Below are 26515 nucleotides of genomic sequence, written 5' to 3' on the forward strand. Positions count from 1 at the left end.
TTGTGTAAGTATTTGAAAATACAAGACATCAACTTCGGATGTAGCACAGCCAGTTATTCTAAGGTTTTGATTACATAATCTAATTTATTAACGCATAATCAACGAAATGCATGATATTCTGAGATCGCTCATTTTCACTGAAAATTACCTCAAGCATAAACTCAAACGTTATTTGAAAAATTTTATGCGAAAAAATAACATATAAGATCATATAGAGTCTGTTGTTATCTACTGAAAAAAAAAGGTAAAAATCTTGATGCGAATATTTTTTATTGAAAAATACATTTTTAAATAAAAATTAGGATAAGGAAAAAAAATGCAAACTGAAATTTCACATTCCTCAATGGGTAATTAACAATATTATAATTAATTGAAATGTATTTTTCAATAGTAGAACGTAGGCATCACGATAGTTTATTTTTTAAAGAAAAAGTCTACGTTCTTAATTTCGTTTTGAAAACTACCGTACTTATATTAAAACTAGCTTCTACCCGCAGCTTCACCCGCGCGAATTTAGCGCCACTTACAAAAGAATAAACGTTTTTCGCAAATCCCACGTGAATTTTTGTTTTTACCGGAATGAATAGTAGCCTAAACCTCTAGACTCTTATATACACGCAAAAGAAGAATGAAGAATTCAAGAAAATTGGTTCAGAAGATAACGAAACAAACAAACTAACTTTCGCGTTTTTGTTATTAGTTGGTAGGTATCCTTTTAAATTCTGAATTGCGAATCCTTACCGGAATTCCTTACTCGTCTTGTACCTTGCCTAGTATCACTTGCCCTCAAACATCCTATTAATTTACCTACATGTTTTTCTCAGAAAATATGATACAATATCATTGATTAGGCGCTAGTATTAAAAGATTCAAAATTGAGAATTGCTTATAACACGAATCTAACAGCTATTTTACATGCTAGCTACCACATGCGAAGATATTGCTAAAAGACTAAAACATTGGTACTTTTATCGACGAATTCTTGTAAGATGGTCATTAAGAAAAGGTTTTTAATTATTACCTAAGTAGAATAAATGCATGAGGTATTACACACAATATAAGGTTACATTTAAATTACATGCATTGTGAATCTGAAACTTGAATGGAATAAGAAAAGGATGGCAACAGCCGTTATACTTTTCTGAAAGCATTGTATTTTGTAATTTTTAGGGATCATTCTCATTATTTTGCCAAGTCAAGATTCCACGTTTTATTATACATAGAGCAACAGGTATTTTATTGTAATGATACGATAAAAATAACAATATTTGAGTATAGTTTACAGTTAAAGCATTATTGCACTTGTCAAGTTTAAGTAAGTAAGAACTAGTATTACTTAATCAAATCAGGAGTGTAAAATGACACATATGGTACATTAGAAAACACAGTGGCGATTGAATTATATCAGAAGATTCCAATTCTGCAAAATAATCTTTTTCTTATTGGTAGATGTTATTTTTAAATCCGTCCCAAATGCCATTTTACAAAATTTTTATTATTTACAAAAATGTTTTGGGAAATGTCAACACAAATCAGCAAAATAATCTTTGGTTTTCCCTCTATTCTCATACTCATTGGCCTAAGAAATATTAATGATATGATGATATACAACGTTCACATTAATGAAGAAATAGGTTATAAAGCAATTTCTGATTAATATCACTCCTAGACGAACATATAAGTCCTTAGTCTGAGATTTCTATTACAAAATTTAACTTAAAGAAAAAAAAAAACTATGACGGGTTATTAAATAAGACTGCACCAGTTGTATCCATTCTATGCCAATTTCCTTTTTCAAAATTTGAAACTTTTGAATGAACTACTTTTTTTAAATTAATTTTAATAACCAACCACAGAAAAAAAACAAACAGGTTTCAGTACTACCGACGTAGTCATTGCTCATGTTCTATAATTAATTTCATCTTAAGTTTACTAAGGTACCTAACTTAAAATAGTCCTACTATTCTGAAGGTCTATCTAATGATCACTGGAGAGGAAGAAATAAGGAGTTTGATTGAAGGCTCTGGAAGCTTACAACTTCTTGTACCAGAAAAGGTAGTGTTCCCCGTCTTCTACCAGGAGATCGTCGACACCTGAAATGAAAAAGGAGTAATTAATAACTACGTCGGAAAAAATAAGTAAGTATCTATAAGTATCCATTATTGGTATCCATAATTGTCATCATTCATTTGGCGTTAGTTTAGGTTGCATCCTCACCTATTTCAAGAGGAGCTTAGAGTTCACTTTTGACCACGCTACCAATCACCCAATCCATGATATTCGGTAGCTAACGTTTTGCACAAACTCCCGTCTGACCGTCGTAACCTTTTCAGGGGAACATAACCTATCATCAGGATCATGGTAACACAATCAGTCGCCTGAATGCGTTAATCAGAGAGTGACTGATAATCAACACAGCCGTGCAATATGTGCATATTAGTGTAGAGTTCAAATTTTTACGGGATCGAGAAATTGAATTTTCTTTCTGTTTAAATAACTTACCAACAGGGGCGACCAACTGATTTCCTGGTGGGCTGAGAGGGTCTGGTATTTCTGGAAGGCGGTACAGCAGCCAGTAGTGATATCCCATGGGTTCTTCCTTATGTCCAGCCAGAGTGTGGACGTAATGCCCGTTCGGCCATTCGCTAGCTTCGAATTTGAATTTAGGGTTCTGTTCCGCCGCCATTTGCATCACGTGGTAGAATGAGACGTTGCTGTAAAATAGACAAAATGGTTATCGACCTTTTAGTAAAGATTTTCAACTGAGAACAGCGTTGAATTTAATGTAACATTTTATAAGAGCTACTGAACCTTTGTCTCTTTTGCTTCTTTTTCTTTTTTGACTTTATCGTTTAAAAATTGGTAGCAGCGGTGGGATTCGACCTTATGGATAAGACGGAATTTAACTAGAGAGATTAATTCATGGATTTTACTACAATAGTTTACTTGTCAGTGCTATTCCACTCTCCCCAAATTGCGTGGCTAATCTGTTTGTCTGTTTGTCATTCCCACGTCTTTGTACTAAAACTGAATGTACATAGATAATACAGTTTTATTAACTTAAATTAAAACGGTGTAGATACATACCGAGGAGCTACCATATGAAGGGTGAAGTTTTCAGTGACATTGGTGCCGAGCCATAAAGTGTAGGTGAAAGAAACATTGCGCGCGTCCGAGTCATTGCTAGTGTGTGATTGGTGATAGGCCAACTTCAGACTGCCGTCTCCACCGTTGCTGTCTGCGAAATAGTGGGAAATAATATAATAATTTGTGCAAATGTTGTCCAATACTCAATATTTTTATTTGTACATACATACATATGGTCACGTCCATATCCCTTGCGGGGTAGACAGAGCCCACAGTCTTGAAAAGGCTGAATGGCCACGTTCAGCTATTTGACTTAACGATAGAATTGAGATTCAACTAGTGATAGGTTGCTAGCCTATCGCTTATAAAAGAATCCCAAGTTTGTAAGCCTATCCTTTAGTTGCCTTTTACGACATCCATGGGAAAGAGATGGAGTGGTCCTATTCTTTTTTGTATTGGTGCCGGGAACCACACGGCACATTTTATTTGTCTCTTAAAAATTGCAGTAAAAGAATATAATCTAGTGTGACTTTAATAAGCAAAAGCCTGTCTACTCCATGCCTGGCAGTCGCGATGATAACATGGACTGGATGTGAGTATTGTATGCTAAGAGTAAGACTCATTTTATGCCACAGTCGGTATACTCAGGTACTTAAAGGCTCTTGAAGACTCTCAAGCAGCTTATCCCTGCAATGGGAAGGTCGCACAGTAGCCAAAGCTACAGAAGCGGGCGCTGCCACTGCGGGGGCAGTATTGGCCACATGGGCTTTGCTGTCTGGGTTTTGTCGCTTTACTCTTATCACGTTTAAATGTTCCTAGTACTTTTACTATCTTTGAGATAATAAAACAGGAATAAACTCCTCATAAAAAGAGTCTTCACAAAGAAAAAGGATAAAAATGATAGAAGAAAAATTCTGTTACGACGAATCTACCTTCGCAACTTTTTAAATGGCTTAATTACCTACAATGGTTACTCTATTGGACCTTTACCTAAAGGCTCATGGCGACTCTCAAGAAGCTTATCGCTGCAATGAGGCGGTCTCACAGCAGCCAAAGACGCAGGAGTAAGAGCTGCCACTGCTGCAGCAGTTTTGGACACGTCTCCCCACCCCCCGTCTGGGTTCTGCCTTTCTAGCAGCCATTTTCTTGCCGCCGGGAGACTCCAGTGTTGATGTGCCCCTGGACCGCTGTCAGAGTCTTCTAGCGCCTGAAAATTTTAAAACATCCCGTAAATATAGTTAGACTTGTCATTATCGTCAAAAATTAACACCACTTAAGTTATATAATAATATTTGAAGAAGAGTTGTCTTTATCCTGCAATAGATGATGAATAATCATTATAAATTATGATGTGTACCCGAAACCGCCGAGCTTGTATGAAGAGAGTTATGAATGTGGATGAAGCGAAGGAAGTATGCAGAGATCGTGGCAAGTGGAAAGAAGTAGTCTCTGCCTACCCCTCCGGGAAAAAGGAGTGATTGTATGTATGTAATTATGATGTGATAGGTCATTCGTGCGACTGGTGGGAACTAGTGTGACAAAAAGTTTATCAAAATCTTACAGACATACATAAATCCCGCTTCTTTCACGGAGGGTTAAGCAGAGACCACAACTTTCCACTTGCCTCGATCTTTACTTCTTTCGCGTCATCCACATTCATAACTCTCTGCAAGCTTGGTTTTAGGAGTTGCAGTGAACTGACCTGTATAGCCAGGGCGGTGGTGGTGAGACTGCCGAAGCTGCCATCAGGGTGCTGCTGCCGAGCGAGCCCAGCCATGGGGCGGCGGACGAAGTGGATGAGACTGCGGTGACGGTGGTCCTGTACCACGCAGCGGAGCGCCAAGATCACCATTGATATGGTGTCTGTGAAATAAGGTTTTCCAAGTTTATGACTGAAAATTAGGGTTCCCTAACTAATGTATCGTTGTCTTAAAAGAATCCCGGACTGACATCCAAAGAGATCGCAACCAGGATAAATGGTTGGATGTCATAATAATTGACTAAAACAAGGGTGAGTTGTAAAAACAGGATAACTGAAAAAGTTCAGCAAGTAAACTTGTATCAAAGGTAGAACTTTCCCACAAATATACTTAGGTTAGATGTCACGCTGGAGATACACTCAGGACAGAACAAAATGAGATTTCTGCCGTGGAATCCATGTAGATCTTTGGCTAAGATGGGGAATAGGTTTAGACAATATATGTATGTATCCAAAAGTTTCTCAACGTAGCACCTTCTAACGTGGAAAGATATACTATTGTCTGCCGTAATCCTTTGCAAATAGCTTCTTTATTAATAACTAAAGGATAATTTTCGGTGCCGTGTGGTTCCCGGCACCAATAGAAAAAGAATAGCTGAATGTGGCCTATCAGTCTTTTCAAGACAGTTGGCTCTGTCTACCCCGCAAGGGATATAGACGTTATGATATGTATGTATAATTTTCTTAGGTTACCAAGACTATGATCAGCAGCTGCGTTGGCGATATCCAAAAGTCTCCTAATGTGGCGTCTTCTAACGTGAGCCGCGGAAGAACAGGCGGCGAGGGTAGCGTAAGCGAACTCCAAGTCGTGAGGGGGTTCCCTGTGGAGTAACGCGGTGACCAGGTCTCGGCCGTGGAAGCAGCGAGGGTCCTTGCAGAGGGCGCCCAGGGCGAGGGTGTAGGCGGCTAAACGGCCAAGTGGTGGTGGTGATTCGTGATGTCTGAAAGATGATATAACTATAGAAGGAAGAATATAAATAAATATATACTTACGGGACAAATTACACAGATTGAGTTAGCCTCGAAGTAAGTTCGAGACTTGTGTTACGAAATACTAACTCAACGATACTATATTTTATAATAAATACTTATATAGATAAACATCCAAGACCCAGGACAATCAGAAAAAGTTCTTTTCTCATCATGCCCTGGCCGGGATTCGAACCCAGGACCTCTGATGTCACAGACAAGCGTACTACCGCTGCGCCACAGAGGCCGTCAAGAAGAAAGTTAATGGAACATACATGTATATAGTCAAGTCTATATCACTTGCGATGTAGACAGAGCCAAAAGTTCTGAAAAGACTGACATGCCACGTTTAGCTGTTTGGCTTTATGGTAGAATTGAGATTCAAATAGTGACAGGTTGCTAGCCCATCGCCTTAAATAAGAATCCCAAGTTTATAAGTCTATCCCTTAGTCGCCTCTTACGTTATTCACGGAATGAGATAGAGTGGTCCTATTCTTTTTTTATATTGGTGCTGGGAACCACTCGGCACAATAAAAAAGAAAATAAATAAAAAAGTATAGATACGGAAAGGCTGAAAAAACAAAACAGCAAACATCAAACAGCTAAACGTGGCCTATCAGTCTTTTTAAGACTGTTGGCTCTGTCTACCCCGCAAGATATATGGACGTGATTATATGTATGTATGTATGTAAATCTATCGGCTAGCACTTTATATCTGGATAGACTCATTAGAATTTAATATATATTACAATAATATATATTACAAAGATAATTTGTCTACTTACATAAAAACAATGTTTGATCACATACTTGGATATCATCAGTAGAATCTCGATCTCCATTTGCTTGGCGGACAGCTGCATTTCCAGACCCTGCTGCTCAATTTCCTTGCCGGTGTTGTTGGCCAGCTGAAACATTTAAAAGTAATAACAAAATCATTTGATCTAGCTTCAACAACAAACCTATATAAAGATCTGTAATTACTGAATAAATTCTTTTTTCATTTTCATTTTCAGTAATTTATGTTCCAGTATTTTTTTTATGAATATATAAATGAAAATACGTTTATTTGTTGTTAAACCAAATATTAGGAGATACGTAAATATTATGAAATAAATATTTTGGCTTCAAATCAAATTTGCCCTGATTTACTTAGCTCGTTTATTCAAAAAAGTTGTAGGTACGTTTATAAATATTGGTATACTAAAATCACTGGCAACGTAACATATCAATCAAAATTAAATTCTGAATATTTTTGTGTCGTGTGGTTCCCTGCACCAAGAGAAAAAAAAAGGATAGGACCATTCAATCTCTTTTCCATAGATATCGTAAAAAGCGACTGAAAGATAGGCTTATTAACTTGGGGATTATTCTTTAAGGGGATGGGCTAGCAACCTGTAACTATTTGAATCTCAATTCTGTTATTAAGCTATACAGCTGAACGTAACCTATTGTTCTTTTAAAGACTGTTTGCTCTGTCTATCCCTCAAGGAATATAGACGTGATTATATTTTTATATGTAAATTTTGAAGAGAACTAAGAATATGGGATATCGAGAAAGAATGCAGGGACAGTGGCAAGTGAAATAACGGAGACTCTACCTACCCCTCCGGATAACATACATACATACATATAATCACGTCTATATCCCTTGCGGGGTAGACAGAGCCTACAGTCTTGTAAAGACTGATAGGCCACGTTCAGCTATTTGGCTTTAAGATAGGATTGAGATTCAAATTGTGACAGGTTGCTAGGGTTATAAACTTGGGATTCTTCTTCTTCTCCGGATAACAGGCGGCATATTAACTCTAAATTACCTGCAAAGTAAGCATCACGTGGTGCGTATCATTCCCCCACCCCCAGTCCGGCTGTCGTTGCTGTAGCAAATACTGCAACGCTTTCTGTATCGCCTGCCCCTCGTTCAGAGTCTCCTCCCAAGCTATGGTGGACGTGGAGGTCACCACCGTGGTGGTAGATGGCGCTTTTGTCGTCCCTGTCGTCGGCGGCTCCGTCTCTGTTGGTAGGTATAAAAGTTTTGTTCGTTTTTAATAATAAGTATGTATAAGTACTTATATACGGGACAAATTACACAGATTGAGTTAGCCTCGAAGTAAGTTCGAGACTTGTGTTGCGAAATACTAATTCAACGATACTATATTTTATAATAAATACTTATATAGATAAACATCCAAGAGCCAGGCCAATTAGAAAAAGTTCGTTTCTCATCATGCCCTGGCCGGGATTCGAACCCGGGACCTCCGATGTCACAGGCAAGCGTCTCACTTAGCATTGTCTTGATGATATCTGAAACTTAATTTTTTGGTTTGAATGACAATAATTAAGAAAAAAAATAGTTACCAGTTTGCGCATGAGCAGTAGTTATGGCAAGAAGAACACATAACAATATGTTTATGTGGCCCATGTTTATCTGAAACAAAATAAAAATATAATCATTATTTAATTTTCATTATACATTACAACAGCAAATTTAACAATATTTTAGAGCCAATTACAGGGTTTCACATATAAAGACAGTAGATATTAAAAAATGTATTTGTCAGCAAATTGAAAATCTATACTAATATTATAAAGCTGAAGAGTTTGTTTTGTTTGTTTGTTTGTTTGTTTGTTTGTTTAAACGCGCTAATCTCAGAAACTACTGAACCGATTTGAATAATTCTTTCACTGTTAGATAGTCTATTTATCGAGGAAGGCTATAGGCTACATTTTATCCCGGATTTCCTACGGGAAACGTCAACAATGCTGGTGAAAGTTGAATGAGTCGGCCATCTGCGAGCTTTCCACGCGAACGCTGCGCAAACCAACGAAGATATAGTAAAACAATGTACTAAAGATGTGAAGTACTCATTTTTTGCCACAAAAAAGTCCGCGAGAGCATATATCTATCTCTTAAGGTTTACTTACAATAACCACTTTTATGTTCATTTTTTAAGATTATTTTTTCATTATAAACATAAGTTATTTTGAAACCAATTTTCTTTAATTCAGTATTAATCCTTATCCAAATAAATATGTTTATTACTTTCGGCTTTTCATGTAGACTAAAATTGCCATTTACAGTATATAAATCAGACGAATAGGTTTTGAGATATAGTCGTTATAAGCAATTTGCAGCGAAACATTTAATACGGCGAACCAGCGTTCTTTCTAATACGCGTGACCGCCCGCTATTAAGCCGAGGAGGATGTTTGCAAAAATAAATATGATGCCCAAATAACTATTCCACGCGGACGAAGTCGCGGGCACAGCTAGTAATATACATAAGTATAATTCTTTAAGTGCTACATACTACGAACAGAGGAGATTATCAGAAGATAATTTTAATTTTGCGAATTTTAAAGTAAAGTAAATAAATACTTTATTACATTAATATAGTCATGTCTATACGCCTTACGGGGTAGACAGAGTCAACGGTCATGAAAAGACAGGGCTACGTACAGCTGTATGGTTTATGATGGAATTGAGATTCAAATAGTGACAGGTTGCTAGCTCATCGCCTAAAAGAAGTATTCCAAATGAAGCCCATCCCTTAGTCACCTTTTACGACCTCCATGCCAATGAGATGGAGTGGTCCTATTCTTGTTTTATCGGTGTCGGAACCACAATGCATAATTGCTGATATCTATATGGAAAATTCCTGCCAATACATTCTGTAAGCCATTGTATAAGCTACCGAAGGAAAAACATAATAATCGACGTATTTCTTTGGTATTTTGTTGGCAGGTCGGAATGTGCAACGTCAGTGTTGGGGGATAAGGAGTAATCAATAATATTGGTGCTATCAGTGTTTTGGGTACATACAGCAAAGTATTTTTCTTTGTTTGTAGATAAAGTAGGGACGTATTATTAAGATTGGCAGAAAAAAAAATCACACAACTGTCGCCGTTTATAATATTATTTATTTATTTAAACTTTATGCACGTTAAAAGTACAATAGGTGGACTTAATGCCACAAGACATTCTCTGCCAGTCGAACCTTTGGACCAAACTGAGATGGATGTACGGGTGGTGCGATAACATTAAAAATAATATAAAAATGAATACTTAATAGGTAATTTTTCGAGATTTACCGATGAGGAGAGGTACCTGTATTAAATAGCAGGTACCCATCGCCTCATCTCATTCGATACAATCAACTTGTAAACCTTGAGTATACTTCAAAAATTGGTTTGCCAACAAAGCACGATAGTGTTAAAATAAAAAAGGTAATATTTATTAGTAGGATTGAGGAAATATGTATAAACATTTTTGTTAGTATCCCTGTAATTAGGAATGGGTGTACAAGTATTATTTATTTAATAAATAAAAAAGCAAGTTATCAGCAATAAACACCCTCAAATGACGAGAGAAATTGGCAAAGAGAATATATATTCTAATAACTTTTACTAGCTCCATCTCTCAGAGCCAGGTAAGTATGCAATATATATCCTAACGGCCTATTTCCGCCATGAACTTAACCAAACATTTCGACGGCTTATCTCGTTATATATATCTAAGTAATATACGGTCGTGTGTGTTCGTACGTGACGTACACAGAGCACGAAATTGGAACCCCGAAAATACTTATAAGTCCTTAGATCAAGATGGTATTTTTTGGATCTACGGGCGAGAACGCGTTTCTGAAGAAGTAATTCAAATCTTTTATAAAGAGGGAGTATCTGATAATCACGCATAATTTTTAATCTTCTAGACAAAGAAACTTGTGCCGTGTGGTTCCCGGCACCAATGAAAAAAGAATAGGACCACTCCATCTCTTTCCCATGGATGTCGTAAAAGGCGACTAAGGGATAGGCTTACAAAATTGGGATTCTTTTTTTTATGCGATGGGCTAGCAACCTGTCACTATTTGAATCTAAATTCTATCATAAAGCCAAATAGCTGATCGTGGCCATTCGGTCTTTTCAAGACTGTTGGCTCTGTCTACCCCGCAAGGGATACAGACGTGACAATATGTATGTATGTATGTAAAAAGAAACTTCTAGAAATTGTGTTAATTTCCCTTCTCAAGAAATACCTCGTCGATATGTCATTGGTGAGTGAGTCAGAGTTCAATGAAAAGTTATATTGTCTGATTTTATTCGTTAGACAAACGACCGTCGTAGTACTGTTTCAGATTTAAAGCTATAGTTACGGAACCGTAGAATTAAAACTGTTTTAGGAAGACATCGACATCATAAGCATTTTTACTATAAAGCCTATATCTATAAGTCATTATATAGCCTTATTCCCATATATTTATGTTCGTGAAATCTAAAGTGGAACCAGGGAGAATCACGTCAAACAAGAAAGTTTACTCATAATACCTACTGGCGTATTAGTTTAACACTTGACCCCGGTCAAACATTCTTCTTCGTGCCTCATCTGACCTGACCCGACTTGACTAGTCCAAGTTGCCGCATTAAAAAAAAACAACTCGTTAGAAATGCTTTTTTAATATTTTTAAACTCATGCGTGCATGCCTCTGTAAGTAAAGTTATGAATATGCATTATCACGATCGTTTCAGTGTCACAGTGATAATGAGCGGTTGATACATACATAAATACATACTATCATCACGTTATCATCATATAATATAATCACGTCTACATCCTTTGCGGGGTAGACAGAGCCAACAGTCTTGAAAAGACTGATAGGCTACGTTCAGCTGTATGTCTTTATAGAGGAATTGAGATTTACAATAAATGTGCCTTTTTGTACCTTACATACATACATAAAATCACGCCTTTTTCCCTAAGGGGTAGGCAGAGACTTCATCTTTCCACTTGCCACGATCTCTGCATACTTCTTTCGCTTCATCCACATTCATGACTCTCTTCATGCAAGCTCGGCGGTTTTGGGTACTCTTGACCTTACGGTGTAGGCAAAACCAACAGTCTCGAAAAGACTGAAAGGTCACAATCAGCTGGATGATTTAAAGCTAGCCCATCGCTAAAAAGAAGAATAACAATTGCACGTGAAGAGAAAAAGCCAGATAGCAAAGAAGGAACATAGTGTGTAACACACAGCACGCATGAAAGTTTGCACCAGATGAATAGAATAGAATACGACTTATTTTCAAAATTGGAACCAAAGTTTCACTTATTGACGTCACATCACTTAAATCTCATTATAACTACTACGGCTTCCAAAGCGCATGTGTTGAAGAAGCGGCGGAACAAACTACACTGCAGCATTTTCATCGGACGTCAATTTACAAATATAGATCTCTTAAATCAAAATCAAATGTGTACACTCCCTAACTAGCCTTTTACGGTTTCCACAGAAAAGTGATGGACCAGTCCTATTACGTAGTAATAGAAAGTATTTTTATCAATACCGGTAACGGTAATAAGGATGAAATTACATTTTTTTTATAATTTTCCGGTATGTTGATACCAAGGTAAACTTGTAAGCAAATGCTCAGCGCCCGACGTATTCACGGATGGTCGCGCAGACGCCCTCATCAGCTCAGCAGACGGAAAATTACCACTTGCTTTACCGTGGCGAGAGTTATTAACCGTTAGATTAGGTACACAATTTTAATAACGCAAGCTGTTTATATCACGTTGAAATTGTAAGAGGATTTTTAGGATTTCACGCGTACGCAAACTAAAGAATTTGGTTTAATTTATGACTAAATATGTGTAATTTTGAATGTGTTGTGTAACGTTGCTAATGACACTATAAAGTTTTTATCTGGTATCTTTTTTAAGATAGATAAAAGCGACTAAGGGATATCCTCATAAACTTAGGATTCTTTTTTTAAGGGGATGGGCTTGCAACCTGTCACTTTAAATGAATCTCAATTCTATCAATAAACCAAACAGCTGAACGTGGCCTATCAGTATTTTCAAGACTGTTGGTTACGTCTACGCCGCAAGGGATTTACACGTGATTATATGTATGTATGTGCCCTTGCCACCGAATATTCCATTGAAGTCGTTTAAAAAAATAACATGTCTCTATAAGAAAATAAAGGTACATTAGAACCGTACGACTCACATTCAGGAAAAAGGGAAGTAAAGTAGCAAAAAGGAACATCGCTTAATTCCATTGTAAATGTACACATGTAAAGATTAATCGGTCTGTCTTTCCATCCATCATGCTCACAAAGATAAATCACTTCTTCTTTGATATACCTAGTTGTATGTTATATTTCTTTGTGAGTATATTTAACAAACACACCGTATTTAATGTTGTTGTTATTATTTTAAATTACCCTACATATATATAAAATATAGGTTATACCTTTGAATAAATGTTAAATGTTATCTGAAACATATAAACATGGAGATTTCATAAAGTTGGCTCTAAGTATTCAGTATGAAGTTTACCAAGAGTACAGAAAACCACGCTTTTTAATGAAAAGGTAGGTATAGACTGCTATAGATACATAGGTACATAAATATATTCACGTCTATATCCCTCGCGGGGTATACAGAGCCAACAGTCTTGAAAAGACTGATTGGCCACGATTAAAAAGACTGCTATGATCTCCATATATTTCTTCTCAAAAACGGCTTCCGAGTTGCCAAAGTTAAAACATAACTCAGCAACTATCACGATCGATACCGCTTGTCTATCGCGACAAAACGCTATATACCGGATGGAAAATTTTAACTATGTTTTGGCAAAAAATATTGCATGACATTCAGCGACAGTATGTTTCGCAGATACGTTTCCGCCCGAGGGAATGTATGCTGACCATTGACATCAGTGGATATCCACTAGACTGAATAAATGCTAGGTGTGATACTCGTATACTACCATAGTGAGTTCGAAATTTAAGCTTTAAACAATTGTAGTCTTAAATTATATATTCCGCAAACATACTTATATATAATCACGTCTATATCCCCTATTATAATAATATCTCAATCTCAATATATAATCAATAATTTTGATCTGTATCTTATATATAAAATTCTCGTGTCACAATATTCGTTCCCGTACTCCTCCGAAACGGCTTGACCGATTCTCATGAAATTTTGTGAGCATATTGAGTAGGTCTGAGAATCGGCCAACATCTATATTCCATACTCCTTAATGATAAGGGTTGTGGTGTTTTCCGGGACAGCTAGTTTTGACATAAAATTATCTTTTTGCTATTTTTCAAAAGTTGATTGGTACATAATGATAATAGAATATAAGTTCACATGTTCAAATTTGATAAATAAATTGAAATTTTAATCTTTACCTTTAATTTTACATACAACTTCCTTTCAGTCTAAAAATTTGAACATATTATTAAGTTTAACATGCGTCCATGACTCCTATGGTCAAGGGAACAAGCTAAACCAGATTTTTACTTAGTCCAGCACACCAGAATAATTGAAATCAAAACCCGACCCTTCTCGACAGCACTCTGCTATTTCGACGCTTGCCATTTCATATTTTTTTTTGTTTATTCTTTTTCTGTTATAATTTCTAACAGTTAAAGATAAGCGGATATTTAAATAAGTCAAATTATAATAGATTCTTGGAAACGTTTATTTTATTGTGATTAGTACTTACTGGCGAGTTGGTTTGATTTTTAAAAAGTATTTTTTGAATTATATACATTAAATGAAACGAAAGATGAACATCTTGCTGAAGAACTTTTCAAAGAATGTATTTATAAGGTATTCATAACAAACAAAATAATATTCTATAGGTTTGTATAATAAATAACATTCTGTACCAGTTTATTTTTAGTAGATTTAAGAAAAGAAAATTATACGAGTCCAAATAATTCTGATTTCTATAAATGATGCCACTTTATAAATTTCCTACTAAAATATTATTTTTTCGCCATCACAATCCAACATTTGATGTTATGTACATCTCATTATTTATGGGCTAATAGAAAATCTCAGTCTGATAGACATTCGGGAATTTCCCCCGGGAGTTCTGAATTCGGGAAACAGGACGTATGCCACGCATCCTATCTCTAATTCGCCAGGGATTAGACAAAGGAACAAGTTTGTTTGCCGAACAAATTAAAAAAGCCACGACTTTCATTCATACATATTTATCTCTTATTAGTGCCGTGTGGTTCCCGGCATCAAAAACAAAAAGAATGAGACCACTCCTTCTCTTTTCCATGGATGTCGTAAAAGGAAACTAAGGGATAGGTTCAAATAAACTTGGGATTTTTCTTTTAGGCGATGGGCTAGTAACTTGTCACTATTTCAATCTCTGTCACTAATTCTATCATCAAGCCAAAAGGCTGAACGTGGCCTTATCTCTGTCTATCCCACAAGGGATATAGACGTGACTACGTATGTATGTATATTTATCTCTAGCGAGGTAAATAGAGCCATAGAACTCAAGTCTTTGAATGTTGGTATAAAAATATAGCTTAAAACCCGCGTTCTTTCTTTAAAAAAAGATAAAACCCAATTATACTAAAATGGGGGTTTGTATGTGTGCTGTAGTGCGAAGCCGGCGCAGGGCTAGTATCTACAGTAGTAGTACTAGTAATAAACATACACACATCAAAAACCAACATTAAAAATATAACACCCCTTTTTTCTGCCGCGGGATTTAAAAGGTTCCGAGATATGAATGAACTCGTTAACTTAGCGGTACAGACAACCGAACATCATGTTACCCCTTATGGAACTCTATGACGCAGTAATAGAGGCGAATTTGCAGTAAAGGGTAGGTTGATGTGCGGTTGGCTGTACCAGGGTACCATAACAGCGCAGAGAGTCGCAAACGGGGCGCATCACAAATGCAAATTGTCTTATCGACACACGTTATAATATGCAAAGTGTGCATAGAACATTCGACGTTAAAGCTTTTGACAATTTACATTTTTAACCCCAGAATTTATTTTTGAAACAGGTTTTTTTTTTGCAAACGTAGCGAAATTTTTATAGGTACCTACACATTAAGGTTCATTGTAGAATTGTCACTTTAAGTTTTAAGTACTTAATTTTTTTTCATGAGTGCCGTGTGGTTCCCGGCACCAATACAAAAAAGAATAGGACCACTCCATCTCTTCCCCATGGATGTCGTAAAAGGGGACTAAGGGATAGGCTTACAAACTTGATATTCTTTTTTAGGCGATGGGCTAGCAACCTATCACTATTTGAATTTCAATTCTATCATTAAGCCAAATAGCTGAGCGTGGCCCATCAGTCTTTTCAAGACTGTTGGCTCTGTCTTGCCCACAAGGGATATAGACGTGACCATATATGTATGTAATTTCGTTTCATAGCAATTTATAAGGTAGTCTCGCTCAATATAGGTTGTAATGAAGAATGCCCGCGACACCGCTCGCGTAAAGCTTAAAATTCCATTAATTTCACTCCTCACGGGCATTCCTACGGGAATGGTAAAAATTAAAATTAAATGCTTCAAACTTCTGGTAGCAAAGAAAAACTTCCTCTGCTTGCTTCTCTTCCCGTGCAGATTTTAAAAGCCTATAAAGGGAAAGGCTAATTAATTTGGGATTCTTCTCGAAGGCGGTAGGCTAGCAACCTGCCAATATCTATCATTAAGCTATACAGCTGAACGTGGTTATAGCCTTTTCCAAAGACTGTTGGCTCGGTCTATCCCGTGACGGATAAAGACGTGATTAAACGAAATGCGGCCGGAGGATACATACATAAATATAATCACGTCTATATACCTTGAAGGTCAGTGCAAACTGTTTGTTTTGCCTCGCTCCATCGTCTACAAGAAGTTTTTAAGCCATTCCCTTGGTCGCTTTTTACGTCATCCATAGGAAAGATATGGAATGGATCTATTCTTAAGTGGCGGGAATCACACGGCTCATACAAGCAAAGCTTCCATTATAGTTATCTACAAAATTTATATTAGACTAGAGGCCGCCCGCGACTACATCCGCATGGAAACACTATCAATCCCTCGGGAACTTCGGGATAAAAATGTAGCCTATATGTTATTCTGGGTCTTCAGGTACCTGCATACCAAATTTCATCGTAATCGGTTCAGTAGTTTTTGCGTGAAAGAGTAACAAACATCCATACTGACATCCTGACGTACTCATAAACTTTCAAATTTATTAATAACTAGCGACCCGCCCCGGCTTCGCACAGGTGCAAAATTCGGAAAAAATTATACATAAAAACCTTCCTCTTGAATCACTCTACCTGTTACAAAAAACCGCATCAAAATCCGTTGCGTAATTTTAAAGATTTACGCATACAGACAAACACACTAAAATAGCGACTTTGTTTTATACTATGTAGTGATATTATTAGTAGGATACCACCGATTTTGCTTGTAATTTCAAAACAATCACGCAGAATCTTGCATGTTCTAAGTGTGCATCAAGTAACTTACTTACTCTTCTGTGCAACGTTGCGAGTTATGAAGTTCTGAAATAATGTGCTTTCCCGCTAGTAAAGTAGGAACTTTTAGCAGAGTCAGCTATTTTGCGAAACTAACACAAATTTATTTGCGCGTTAGACAATGCTTTCAGGATAACATCTCCAAAATTTCTTAGAGTTATTGTTTTCAATTTTCAAACGGTTTAAATTTATATATGTATGTGCCGTGTCGTTCCCAGCAGTGCCGTGTGGTTCCCGGCACCAATACAAAAAAGAATAGGACCACTCCATCTCTTTCCCATGGATGACGTAAAAGGCGAAAAAGGTATAGGCTTACAAACTTGGGATCCTCTTTAGGCGATGGGCTAGCAACCTGTCACTCTTTGAATCTCAATTCTATCATTAAGCCAAATAGCTGAACGTGGCCATTCAGTCTTTTCAAGACTGTTGGCTCTGTCTACCCCGCAAGGGATATAGACGTGACTATATGTATGTATATCTGACTTGTGGCGTATAAATTAATCAAAAATATTTGCACCTTCCCGAATACTTTTTAAACATTGGACCAAATGCGTTCAAAGGCTCCGATTATTATACCAAAAAATATTTCCAACGATAGCATTTCGAACGTTATAATTGAAATGTTCTTCGAGTATTGGCAAGCTGAAATGAAGTTTGTTTTGTAAATCATTTTCTCGTGAAGGCAGACATTGATTGATGCTGAGACGGTTTCAAACAGATCGTAATCGCCGGCCGTTCCTTTGTGTATCACATTCAACAATTTTGGGGCATGCAAGTCATACTAGGACGCCATTGGAAATGGGAGAAAAAATTTGTCTTATATCCTGTAACTAAGTAAGATACTAAGGACATTTATGTTTAAGTTAGTTTAACATAGTATGTCTTCTATTTGTACTGTATGTCCCGGCTTTGCCGTGTGGTTCCCGGCACCAATAGAAAAAATAATAGGACGACTCCATCTCTTGCCTCGTGGATGACGAAAAAGGCGACTCAGGGATAGGCTTATAAACTTGGGATTCTTTTTTGGGCGATAGGCTAGCAACCTGCCACTTTTTGAATCTCAATTCTATTATTAAGCCAAACTGCTGAACGTGGCCTATCAATCTTTATAGGACTGTTGGCTCTGTCTACCCCGCACGGGATTAAAGTATGTATGTCTACTATACATAATGCTTGCAATATCTGAAAGAGTTAATATGAAAATCTGTTACATAAATTAAAAACCTTGTTGTACTCATAAAAATTTAAATTTAAAACATGTGTGGATGATGGATGAATACTCGTATAATGACTTTTGAGACGATGAGTTGACGGGATTCTGTAGATAAAACAAAAAGAAAATGGCCTAAAGAAAATCGCTAGCACATTGCCTATAAGGAATAGAAACATACTTTTATATTTTTAATTAATAAAAAAAGAGTAATGCACCGTTTCGAATCTTACCCCGCGCGACAATGGCGCCCAACATTTCGGGTAGTTTTCCTTTGTTCACGAGATAAAATGTGTCCTAAATTGCGCGGACAAAATGAAGTTTTGGCCTAAGTTTTAACGAGCTGGCTTCAGAGAACAAATTGACATTGACGAGTCAACACTTCGTGAGTGAACTGTTGGACGAAAAGATATCATGATTTCACGCTTCTAGTGTGTAGTAAGCATTATCTTATATATAAAATTCTCGTGGCAAAATGTTCGTTCCTCCGGAACGGCTTGACCGATTCTCATGAAATTTTGTGAGCATGTTGAGTAGGTCTGAGAATTGGCCAACATATTTTTTTCATACCCCTTAGTGATAAGGTTTGTCCACACTGAATATTTTTTTTAACTAGAATTTAGTTAAAAATTATTTATATGGCAAAACAACTATGTTGTATTTATTAAAATATCCCTTTAATTTCAGCTTTCGCAATAATTTCGAGAAATACTTTTTACATACAATAAGGATCCTAGACCTCATAAAACACCTTTAGCCCAAATTTCTAATTTTTTGGCCCAGAGATATGGCTATATAGATATGGGCTGTGCATTGCATAGGCTTCGTTCCCGTGGGAAATTTCAGAAAAGAAGAAGCCTATGTTACTTCCGATGGTCTAAAGAATGGACCGGATAGATTCGTGCAAAATTTCATGGAAATCAGTTTAGTAGTTTTTGAGTTTCAAGCTTGTAGTTTATATGGTAACATAGGCTGGGCGATGATGAGCAAGTCACTATTGTTCTTTTATATATCCTGCTAATATTATAAATGCGAAAGTTTGTGAGTATGTCAGGATGTCAGTATGGATGTTTGTTACTCTTTCACGCAAAAACTTAATGAACCGAATACGATGAAAATTTATATGTAGGTAGCTGAAGACCTACAATAACATAAAGGCCGCTGATTGATTCTACGCGGATGATGTCGCGGGCGGCTATTGAAGAATAATAGATAGAGATATTTTAAATATAAAAAGGTTTGTGTAAAAAATAGGCACACAAAAGATGTAGTATAACAACGAGATTCCAATAAACCAGGAACAAGAACAAACTCAATTCTGGAAAGTAAACAATATCCATCTCTTGGTGACGTTATTTCGCAAACAAGTCTTTAAGCGAACTCGGTAAAAATACTATATATATATATATAATCACGTCTATATTACTTGCGGGGTACATAGATCCAACAGTCTTAAAATACTGATAGGCCACGTTCAGCTGTTTGGCTAGCATATAGAATTGAGATAAAGTGACAGGTTGCTAGCCCGTCGCCTAAAAGAAGAATCTCAAGTTTATAGGCCTATCCCTTAGTCGCCTTTTACGATTTCCGTTGGAAAGAGATAGTGTGGTTCTATTCTTTTTTCTATTGGTGCCGGGAACCACATGGCACAAATAGTAGTTCTATTAATATATTGCTAGCTCTTGCTTGCGGCTTCCCTGGCGTATGTTTTTGTAAAAGGACATATCACGGGAACGTAGGTGTTTATTGAGATAAATAAATAATGCCTACCCCGTGGGCGACAGAGACGTGATTTCTTTTCTCATTTTGTTGTTATGCAATGTCTCTGAAAGCTGTCACTGTCCCAGGGTTTTACTTTACTCGCCGTGTGTCGTAAAAGCCGACGACACAAATTTTGCTATAACTCTAAATGTATGGCTGCGGTAACACGTTATGACTGCTTTTACTAGCGCCTCGAGGCAATTTCTAACTTTATCGCGAGATATGGTCTACATTAGGTATGTATATAGCTAAAGAAATAACTTTCATACATATCGTCACAGTTATATCCTTTGTGGGGTAGACAGGGCCAAAAGTCTTGGAAAAACTGTAAGGTCACTTTCAGTTAAGGTTAATGGTGGAATTGAGATTCAAAAAGTGACGACCAGCTCATCACCCATGAAAATAAAATAAGCCTGTGTCGTCTTTTACGACATCTATTGGATAGAGATGGAGTGGTAATATTCTTAAGTGCCGAAAACCACAAGGCACAGGGGAAAATAGTCTATTAAAAAGAACAAATAATGGGATATTAATTTTTTTTCCTTAGCAACGTATAAACAAGGGTTTTAGAAAACTAACAAAATCATTTTACGCAACCTTATCACATCTTCATAATATTAATCCGATTACAAAATAAAATAGTACAGAGAACATTTAAAAAACGAATTCTCAAATGAATTTTGATTTTTTCTTTCTTAATATTTTAATACTTCTAACTCAGTGAATCTTAAAACATCGCAAAAAGGTGAAGAGAAATTACAATTTAAAAGTTCCAATGTTCCGAATTCAGAATGATGTTTTTTTTCTTTTTATCTGTTGGAAGGTCACAATTTTAAATTTTATTCCAATGGAATATTCAACGTAAAGCTGCGTATACACAAGGAAGAGTAACTTATGGATTTTATTCGTCTTACCTACTTGTAAGTTTAGACGAATGGCAACCCCTTCATTCGCGAGCAAACGAACATGCATCGTAATGTTTGTTCGCCTTCGTCGGCCCGATATGTACGTTGCTTTATACGAAACTGTTAAAGTATAAAATAAGTAAGGCTAAAAGTACATATGTTTAAGTATAATAAGGGTATTATGCTTATAGCACATTTTAAGATTTAATGTTATTTCGCGCTTGAGTACTTAGCTTTATCTCTTAATGTTTTAATTAATAGAGTAGCTATATTTTTGTAGGAATCAGGTCAGGTCAGGTCAAAAGTTTAACCGATGAGATTGCAAAAACACGTTGATGAATGTGAACGAAGCAAAGTATGCAGGGATCGTGGTAAGTGGAATAAAGTAGTCTTGTAGAAGTATGTATGTATATTCGTTAATGGTTATATCCTCCATTATCTTCCTCCTGGTTTGAGTCCCAGTTGCATCATCACCTCTCTGGAGAGGAGCCAGGGGCATGCCTTTGACCATGGATCCTAAATTGATGATCCTAGAGTGAGTCAGGTTTATACACGAAGCTACTCCCATCTGACCTCCGCAACCTTTGCAGGTAAACAAACAAAAAACAACAAATTTATTAAAAGTAAACAAAATAATATGATAAAATATCGCAATTTAAAAAAAAAATGTATTTAAAGATTCCCATTCACACATTTCAAAATTTCAATAAGAATTGGTGGTGCTTGATTTTGTGTGGAAAAAATGTATTGAAATATTTATATTAACCGCAAACATGTGAAATTAAAAACATCTCAAAGGCGACTAAGGGATAGGCTTATGACATATATTATAACTTGGGATTCTTCTTTCAGGCAACCTGTCACTATTTGAATTTCAATTTAACATTGAGCCAATCAGCTGAACGTATCAGTCTTTTCAAGACTGTTGGCTCAGTCCACCCCGCAAGGGATACGGACGTGATAATATGTATGCATGTAGGACTGAAAAATATAGCTTTTTCCTTGAGCTGCGCACTTCTAAAGAAACAGACTTTTGATACTGCCTCTGTAGTAGCAACTAATAAACGGATTAGCAGTCTAGACCCGTATGTTGACTCTTTCCTCGTGCCATGAGTAAATTTTAGTATACCGAGGATATGCGTAGGTATAAAGCGTCTTTATATGCCGTGTGGTTTCTGGCACAAATAACAAAAAAGAATAGGACCACTCCGTCTCATTCCTATGGATGTCGTTAAAGGCGACTAAGGGATAGGCTTATAAACTTGGGATTCGTCTTTTAGGCGACGGGCTAGCGACCTGTCACAATTTGAATCTCAATTCTATCATTAAGACTAACAGCTGAACGTATCAGTATCTCAAGATTGCTGGCTCTGTCTACCCCGCAAGGGATATATACGTGATTATATGTATGTATGTATCGCGTCTTTATCCCTTACTGGGTAGACAGAGTCTTAAAAAGACTGGAAGGCTAAGGTTCGCTGTTTGGCTGAATTATATAATTGAGATTCAAATAGTGACAGGTTGCTAGCCTATCTCCTACAAGGAGGAACCAAAGATTATTCATCATTCCATTGGTCGCCTTTTACGATAGTGTAGGTGAAAATGACAAAAAATATATACATATAGGGCCAAATCGCACAGATTGAGTTAAGCCCTAAGTAATTTTGAGACTTGTGTTATGTATGTAAGTTATTATCCAACTGAACGCTGTCATGTTTTAGAGTAAATACATAGAAGAAATTATAATAGAAGATCTGGAACATGTGAAGCAGCAAATCATTCAGCCACGCGAACGAACTTGTGGGCATCAGCTTGATATATATACATACATACATATAGTCACGTCTATATCCCTTACGGGGTGGACAGAGCCAATAGTCCCGAAAAGACTGAATGGCCACGCTCAGCTGCTGACCTCAATGATGGAATTGAGATCCAAATAGTGACAGGTTGCTAGCCCATCGCCTAAAAACAGGATCGCAATTTTATAAGCCTATCCCTTAGTCGCCTTTTACGGCATCCATGGGAAAGAAATGGAGTGGTCCTATTCTTTTTTGTATTGGTGCCGGGAACCACACGGCACTTGATAAATATAAATACTTATATGAGACCTAGACTAAACAGAAAAGATCTTTGTTAACCATGATATGAAAGGGATGAATTTTAAAAATGCGTTTTGATTATGGTGGCAAGTAAGCGCGTAGCAGTGCTACGACTGTGCCTACGACGCCGAATCAGTGCTACGAGCCGTAGCGTTGCTACAAACGGTTCTACGAGATAAGCTTATATGCTTTTAGACACACCACATACACCCATGTTGTCAGGTCTATATGCCTTGCGGGGTAAACGGAGCCACGCACATCTTTATGATGGAATTAAGATTTAAGAAGTGAAAGGTTGCTTGCCCATCGCCTACAAGAGGAATCTCAATAAGCTTAGTCGCCGAAATCCTTGGCAAAGATATGGGGTGGTTTTATTCTAAAGTGCTGGAAACCACACGTCATCCTTTTAGACAGCATAATAAATTAGTAAATTAAAACATAATATGTTATATTTTTTTCACATACCTTTTTAAAAGTACATTCGTTGTCACTCAAAAAATAAAAACTGACACGTGAACAAACGCGTGTAAATATTTGCAACGTTGAAAAAGAAACCGCAGGACCCACTGGAACAAAATATGGAAAGAGTAGAAGTAACACTGTTTTCATTATATTAAGAAAAATATGTTAATCAGTCATAAAAAAAAAAAAACATAAAATCACGCCTCTTTCCCGGAGGGGTAGGCAGAGACTACCTCTTTCCACTTGCCACGATCTCTGCATACTTCCTTCGCTTCATCCACATTCATAACTCTCTTCATGCAAGGTTTCAGTTACTCTTGACCTGACCCTTTACCAGGATGTCCTTTTTTTGATCAAGAATCCGTTAATCCGTCATCTACAAGATAAAACCGGCCAAGAGTGAGTCGGACTCGTGCACGAAGGGTTCCGTACCACCATTACGTTTGTTACTGAAATATTTATTTTTTATATTCACGTTTATGCAAATAAAACAACTACCGAATATTTAAAAAAATAATTTAAGATAGCAAGTTTGTTTTTTACTTCTTGATCATACCACTTCATGGAATTTTGCATACATATATTGTGGAGTAGGTATGAAGAAGGGCATCATGTCACGCAGGTCGTGCCGCAAGCGACAACTAGTATAATTAATTAAGCTTCCTTTCTGTACTGACATTGTTTTTATCAGTAATCAAGCGGCGGCGGTGTAATTATATAAAATTGTACGACTAAAATTTAAATTTTAAAGCTTTTGTGAGCTTTTACTGCTTGTCTTTGTTATAAAATGTTGTACATATGTACATACATATGGTCACGTCTATATCCCTTGTGGGGTGGACAGAGCCAACGGTCTTGAAAAGACTGATAGGCCACATTCATTCTACTTGGCTAAATGATGATTAATTGAGATTCAAATAGTGGCAGGTTGCTAGCCCAAAAAAAGAATCCCAAGTTAGAATGTAAGCCTATCCCTTAGTCGCCTTTTATGACATTCATGGGAAAGAGACGGAGTGGTCCTATTCTTTTTTGTATTGGTGCCGGGAACCACACGGCACATTAAATGTTGTTAGGTTACTAACCCTGAACTTGATCTGTACAAACGTATATATTAACGTGTTGTTAAAATATAAAATGTTTGTAAGATCCGTCAGTAGAATTTTTAAGTTCGTAGGGCATCAAATTCGATAAAGTACATACATACATACATTATAATCACGTCTATATCCCTTGTGGGGTAGACGGAGCCAACGGTCTTGAAATGACTGATAGGCGACGTTCAGTTGTTTGGTTTACTGCTCGAATTGAGATTTGCCGAATTCAACGCCATCTACAAAAGAATTTAGTTTTTTCGCAATTCCCACGGGAATTATACTTTTCACTAGGATGAAGGGTAACCCTTTATCCTTAATGAGACTTAATTATGTGTACGTTATATTTCAAGAAGATTAATTCAGTAGATATCCCGTGAACAGGCCACTAACAAACAAATAAATTAACTTATATTCCCATTTTAACGAGTAATAATATATGTAGTTGGGATGGGGTGATAGGTAAATATGCTATAATTTACATCCCTGAAAAGTCTACATACATTCTATCATAAATTACTCACAATTTATAACTATTCGATTAATATTCACACATTCATTCGTCCTCGATGTGTACCTACATAATGGATTCACGAGTTCATTTGTGAAATGGGCAGCACGAAAAGTTAATCCTGAAATGATATTTTAATTGCATTGCTGATTGCATGTCATCAGTTTGTATTTATTTATTTTCGGCTTTAGATAGACTTGTTTATGCCAATATCTCCGGACGTATTATAATAACAGACATTTTGACATAACATAACATATAATCATGTTTATATCCCTTGCGGGGCAGACAGAGCCAACAGTCCTTGAAAGCTAAAAAGCCACGTTCAGCTGTTTGGCTTAATGATAGAATTGTGATTTAAATAGTGACAGGTTCCTAGCCCATCGCCTAAAAGAGGAATCCCAAGTATATAACCCTATCCCTAAGTCGCTTTATACCACATCAATTGGAAAGAGATGTATGAGTAGTCCTACTCTTTTATCTATTGGTGCCGGGAACTATACGGAAAAGACATTTTGATTAATTTTTGTTATTCTAACAAACATCGCCCAAAAGAAGAATCCCAAGTTATACATTCATAATCCTAACCCTTAGTCGTCTTTTACGGCGAATGAATAATACAATGTATTGAATCCTCAAATTTGCACAGTGCTCATATAATTTAATTTACAATTCACGAACCGCATTCAGAATTAGGATTTATATTATTCACGAAGTTTTTGGAAGCACTGCGTTGTAGTTCTAATTTGATGTAGTAAATGTTAATAATTCAGTATTCCGAGTGCATAAATGGGTTAAATTATTGCAGGGAGATTATGTTCTGCTCATTGAACTTGGTAATTTGAATGTTAGTTACGATGATGACGTCATATGACAGTATAATCTGGTGCTTGTGTTGGGGAATTGTTACAATTATTATTAGAAGTTACTAAAACAATTGTAGCTCCTTCTTTTTCCTGGTTTAAGTTCTGGTTTTCATCGTTACCACTCTAGATGGTAGTCCGGGGCATACCCCGGAATCCCACCTGGACCATATGGTCCAGGTGGGATTCGAACCTGTGCCTTGTGCGCAGCACGCATTTTAACCGGGCACCTTACCGATTCGCCCACCTACGCTCTAATACTAAAACAATTGAAACGTCACCTACAAAAGAATACAGTTTTTTCGCAAATTCCAAGGGAATTGTAGTTTTTGCCGGTCTGAAAGGATATATAAGTGACTAGAGGCCGCCCGCGACTTCGTCCGCATGGAAACCCTATCAATCCCGCGGGAACTCTGGGATAAAAAGTAGCCTATGTGTTATTCTGGGTCTTCAGCTACCTACATACCAAATTTCATGGTAATCGGTTCAGT

General features: G+C 36.8%; 1 protein-coding gene across 1 annotated transcript in view; it reads right to left on the reverse strand.

Moving 5' to 3' along the window:
• Positions 1–1219: 1219 nt before the first annotated feature.
• Positions 1220–26515, reverse strand: part of LOC106133212 (uncharacterized protein CG3556) — an 83131-nt gene continuing 57835 nt past the window's right edge. Inside the window, exons 3-11 of the mRNA XM_013332858.2 lie at positions 8174–8243; positions 7633–7829; positions 6626–6723; positions 5540–5787; positions 4790–4950; positions 4078–4294; positions 3088–3238; positions 2503–2714; positions 1220–2093 (exon numbers count right to left, since the gene is read on the reverse strand). Coding sequence (XP_013188312.2) covers positions 2032–2093; positions 2503–2714; positions 3088–3238; positions 4078–4294; positions 4790–4950; positions 5540–5787; positions 6626–6723; positions 7633–7829; positions 8174–8237 — 1410 coding nt within the window. The 5' untranslated portion in view covers positions 8238–8243 and the 3' untranslated portion in view covers positions 1220–2031. The remainder of the gene's footprint in view (positions 2094–2502; positions 2715–3087; positions 3239–4077; positions 4295–4789; positions 4951–5539; positions 5788–6625; positions 6724–7632; positions 7830–8173; positions 8244–26515) is intronic.

Source organism: Amyelois transitella, chromosome 22 (assembly GCF_032362555.1).
Source record: "Amyelois transitella isolate CPQ chromosome 22, ilAmyTran1.1, whole genome shotgun sequence".
NCBI classification, from domain to species: domain Eukaryota; kingdom Metazoa; phylum Arthropoda; class Insecta; order Lepidoptera; family Pyralidae; genus Amyelois; species Amyelois transitella.